The sequence below is a fragment of the Dioscorea cayenensis genome, unplaced genomic scaffold (assembly GCF_009730915.1).
Source record: "Dioscorea cayenensis subsp. rotundata cultivar TDr96_F1 unplaced genomic scaffold, TDr96_F1_v2_PseudoChromosome.rev07_lg8_w22 25.fasta BLBR01000366.1, whole genome shotgun sequence".
Classification (NCBI taxonomy): domain Eukaryota; kingdom Viridiplantae; phylum Streptophyta; class Magnoliopsida; order Dioscoreales; family Dioscoreaceae; genus Dioscorea; species Dioscorea cayenensis.
In genome coordinates this window covers 69,358-74,305 of record NW_024086757.1, presented here as the reverse complement: position 1 = coordinate 74,305, position 4,948 = coordinate 69,358, and the positions used below count along the sequence as shown (strand labels likewise).

At 33.2% G+C, this 4,948-nt stretch overlaps 1 protein-coding gene across 1 annotated transcript; it reads left to right on the top strand.

The window, feature by feature from the left end:
• Positions 1-1,305: 1,305 nt before the first annotated feature.
• On the top strand, positions 1,306-2,906 carry LOC120254141 (CBS domain-containing protein CBSX2, chloroplastic-like; the record flags this gene model as incomplete). Its single annotated transcript, XM_039262282.1, has 5 exons — positions 1,306-1,315; positions 2,052-2,167; positions 2,261-2,318; positions 2,390-2,505; positions 2,597-2,906. Coding segments are annotated over 4 exons (262 nt in total), but the record flags the coding sequence as incomplete, so codon positions are not given.
• Between the last annotated feature and the right edge of the window lie 2,042 nt (positions 2,907-4,948).

Here is a 4,948-nt window from a genome sequence, read left to right as displayed (position 1 = left end):
TTTTGTTGTTCAGGATTTGAAAGGACCATATATACTATTATTGCAGCAAGAGAAAGATATGAGCTGAAGTATAATACTAAAGCTTGATTATGTATTTTGATGGAAATCAACTATTAAATTGTCTATCATAGCAATCTTATGAATAAAATAAAGAGAACTCTTCAGCTTCTGTGTAAGTTTATCAAATTGAACCTTAGAATAACTGAAAATATATGTATAGCTGCTTTCCTATGTAGGACTTTTCCTTTTGTGATTAAAAAAGTCTTTTTGGTCTGATAATCAAGTAATGTGATAGCATGAGCATCTGTAGCTTAATCTTGCTTTTGGAAATGAGAGTTGCTTTGTCCTTTTGATTATTTAAATTCATTTTGTTCCTTCTAACATGCGTAGATGACACTTTTGCATTGTTCAAACTGTAAGTGGTGATTGGTTCTTATTCACTGCAGGCTGGCGTTGTTTCAGATTATGATTTGTTGGCATTGACTCCATCTCAGGTTTGTGCTGTTTTTGATTTACCATGTAATCTTGTTAACACTGATCATATTTTAGGCATTCACATGCATATTTCCTCTTTCCATTTGACCGTTAAGGTAATAAACTAGCCTATCAAGTAGACTTTATTATTGATATGATGGCAATATGTATTTTGTTTTCTTCACTGATTTTTAAAATTGGCATGCTCTAACCCATCCACAAGGCAGCCTTTCGGAGACTATTTGTAATTCTTGTAACTTCTCTTGTTTAATGCACCTATTACTGATACATGTCAAATGATTCTAGAACATTGTTATGATTCTTTCTTTATGATATTATCTCCAGCCATATTATTTGCCCAAATGCTAATGGTTTGTATGCTTATGTAATTATCTCGGTACAGTGGTACACACTGCTTACAATTAAAAATACCCTTTCGTGCAGCAGCTTCCTCTGATTTTTGATAGTATCATGATCCTCATAGGCGCAAATGATGTTTAGATGCAAACTTTTTAATTAGATATAATCATTTAAATTATTGATTTTGATCTAACATTTTACTGACATTCAACAAATTTGGAGCATCTGCCACTTATTAGAAAAATTTGAATTATAACTATAAATGTGTAGAAAGTTTATATGATAAAATTGAGTGGCTGTTTTCTGATATGTGTATATTGGATCATGTGCACTTTCTGACTGGATCGAAACCGTTATAAAGTAATTACACATACATCAATTCTAACCGAAAATTATAAAGTTATAAACTAATATCTCTGTGATTAGGTAGTGGGCAAATTGATACAGCTTGATTTTCAGAGGTTGATATAGCTCATGGAAAGTATGTAAAGTCTACACTCTTCTTTCTTTTGAAGAAAAACTATCCTGTCACTGTTTAAATTAAATAATGGTTCAATCCTTTTTCTTTATAGTATGCCATTTCTTGTTCTTCATCTTTATATCTCACTTTTATCTAGAACAGTGCAATTATTCTCTCTTTGAACTATCAGTCAAATAACAGTGAACTATTGAAGTAGTATGGGAATCGATGGATATAATGACAACCCATGCTCTCCTGTTGTGGGTTCTTGCAGTGAGTCCTCTTGTAGACCTGTAAACCATGTTCAACAAGTAGGAAGAGAAAGCAGGCTCTTTTCAACAAAAGGGCACATGAAACCAGGCAAAAGATGCATATTCCTTCTTGATTTGTTCTAGGCTTCGTCTTTTTCTTGTTCATGTTAATAAAAGGAGCTTAGGAATGCTGACATGTTTATCTTTAGTTTATCCAGTTAATATTGTCTAAATTCCAAATGCTCCAATTTAAGTTTGAATTTGACCGTTCCATGTTTATCCAATCAACAGAAAACACAGCCATTTATTCCATAAAGGATTTAGTACTAAATGGTGCTGAAATAGCTTCTTTTCTTTGTTTTTTGGTTGATTGCCCCTGCTCCTGAGCTTTGCTATATTAGATTCCCATCGTAGGCTTTCCATTAGCTTGATTAGAGCGAATACCACTATATACTCCAATACTTATGTGGTGCTTGTTCTCACTATGTTCAATCCTCATGCTGCAGACATTCAATGAGATCCAGAAGCTTCTAAGCAAAACCTATGGTAAAGTTATCGGTGATGTGATGACAACTAACCCTCTTGTTGTCCGTGAAACAACTAATCTCGAAGATGCAGCAAGGTTCATTGCGAACTAATTAATTTTGATAAATTATAATCATCTGAATGAGTTTCTCAAAGAAACTGTTGAAATGAGCTCTTCTTAATCTTGTAGATTATTACTCAAGACAAAATATCGAAGACTACCCGTGGTTGATAGTGAAGGCAAATTGGTAAGACTGTCACTCTCCCAGCATTTCAATTTTCTATTCAAATCAACAATATCTTCTCTTCTACTTTCAAGGTTGGGATTATTACCAGAGGAAATGTTGTTAGAGCAGCACTGCAGATAAACCGTACAAGTGAAATTTCTGAGAGCTAGTATGCAAAAAAGGGGCTTCAAAACTCATCGATGAAAAGGTAATGTTACAAGTTACTTCTTCCCGTATTCGATACGATCAGTTGCGCCCATCTGATACCAGTGAATCATATAATTATGTAAAAATATCAGGTGGTGTAGGTTCACATGTGATTTACAAAAGCCAAATTATGCTTGAATAGATCGAACCAGAAGTACGAGCATTGTTCTTCGGTGATTTGAATATTCTTTTACAAGTTCATGTTGTACATGTTTAGAAAGCTTTATGGTCATCTAAACAGCCAATCTCGATTAAGATTTAGGAATTTCGGCCACAGAAGGTTTCTGAACAATGCTGAAATTACCTCATTTTCTGCTTTGTATTGCAGATATGATGTCTGAATTGAAATTGAACTGCCATTATTGTTTCAAACAGCTGATAATTACTCTGGTTTCTGTTTTACTTCTTATTTGCCTGGTTTTGATTTTCCCATATCTAGGTTTTTTCTTTTTCCTCTTATTTTATTTATTGAAATAAACCTTTTTCGTCATTCTTTGTAAGTATGATTTATTTTACTGGATGATAAGTTTTTTATGAAACAGAAACAGAAATCAGAAAAATTGAGAAGAGGTTTTATAGGAAATGCACTCTTTAATTATGTTATATGAAAATATTATATTTGACACAGTATGTATGTGAATATACATGTACTTAGTATGCTTAAAATCACATTATTGATTAATAGGTGTTGAACCATATGTATTTATATGTCTACACAAGTTGGAATTTGCTACAAATATGCATAAATAATGAAATATTTCATAAAATGTTTATTTTGTGGATGTGCTACAAATCATGGATATTCACAAATATCATGTTTTGCATATCTTTGTGAAGCTTCTCTCTCTCTCTCTCTTTTCTTTCTAGAAAATTAAGAATCTAATTTTAAATTTCTAGAAAGGAAAATGAAATATTAACTCTCCTATTGCATGAGCTTTTATATGCAAATTCCATAATTTTTTAATAATAATATTTAAATATTTATAGCCGCATTATATTTAAATTATATTATATATATATTAGATTTTTTTTTTTTTTGAAATATTAAATGCCCTTCAATTTTGTTAATAACTCTAAAAATTGTGATTATAAAAAACCAATTTTATGTTTTGAAATTTAGCACTGATGTTTTATTATATTTTCAAACCACAAAGTGCTTTTTATTGTTTAAATTTTAGGCAAGAACACTCTTGTTTGAATCATAAAATTTATTTATAGTAATGATTAATGAGTTATGGCTATATTTGAGAAAGCATCTTTAGCTCCATGTTTATTTCGAAATTATCCAAAAAATTATTATTACTAACAACATCCTCATTATTAAAAAAAAATTAAATACATCAAACTAATTTTATCATATTAAATTTTTTGAAAAAAAAAAAGTGGAAATTGCCAAAAAACACGTCATGAAGTTTGCAATATTGCTAAACACAGATTAGTTTTTGCACTCTCAAAACCCACTTCACTTTTGAATCTGATGATTTTTTTAAACCCCCAAACATCTAATAGTGATTGATAGAGTTAATTTGGAATTTTTTTGGACTGAAATTGTCCCTTGCGTGGGAAGTTATGGCAAGTGTGACGAGGGTTTGACTATAATGCCCTTGGAGTCTGATGAGTTTATTTGAAAAATGAAGACTTATTTAAAATATGAGGTATGAGGTTACATTTTAAAAAAATGAGTTTCTGTTTAAAAAAATGAGTTTTTCTATTTAAAAAAATGAGTTTTTTTGTTTAAAAAAATTGAGTTTTTTACGTTTAAGAAATGAGTTTTTACATTTTAAGAAAAAGAGGTTTACATTTAAAAAAATGAGGTCTCGTTTAAGAAATGAGTTTTTACATTTTAAGAAATGAGGGTTTTTGTTTAAAAAAATGAGAGTCTACATTTTAAGAAATGAGTTTTTTTGTGGTGTATTTATCACCCCAAAAATCTCTTTTATTGCGATTAGATGTGGGCGGTGAGACAAAGCATGCGGCTCACAATCACGATCGCGTTGCATGAAAAAAATGGGATTTCATGTTCGAGAGAAAAAGGTCTGACCTTTTCGATGCCTTCAGCTCGACGACGAGGAGCGTCGCGGTCTTCCCAGGGTCGGCGGCGAAGAAGATGAAAAGAGATGAGGTCGACGGCGGGGAAGGCGATGAAGGCGAAGGCGAGGCGGCGAGATCGAACCCTCGTCGGCGCCGCTTCCTCCCTCCGTTCACGTCGCGCAACTTAGGCGCCCATGGATCGAACCCGGAATGATCCTAACCCTAACCCTATTGCTATCCATGTTGCGGTCTCCGTGATCGAGAATGGTTCAGTTCGAGTTCGACTCGTCTTATCAGGCGTCGCCACGAAGACCTCACCACTCCGAGCCCGTAGGGAGCGTCGCCATGCCGGATCGCCAGCGCCGATAAAGATTTCTCCTTTAAGACCCACGTAGGGCGAGGCCACGCCGAGA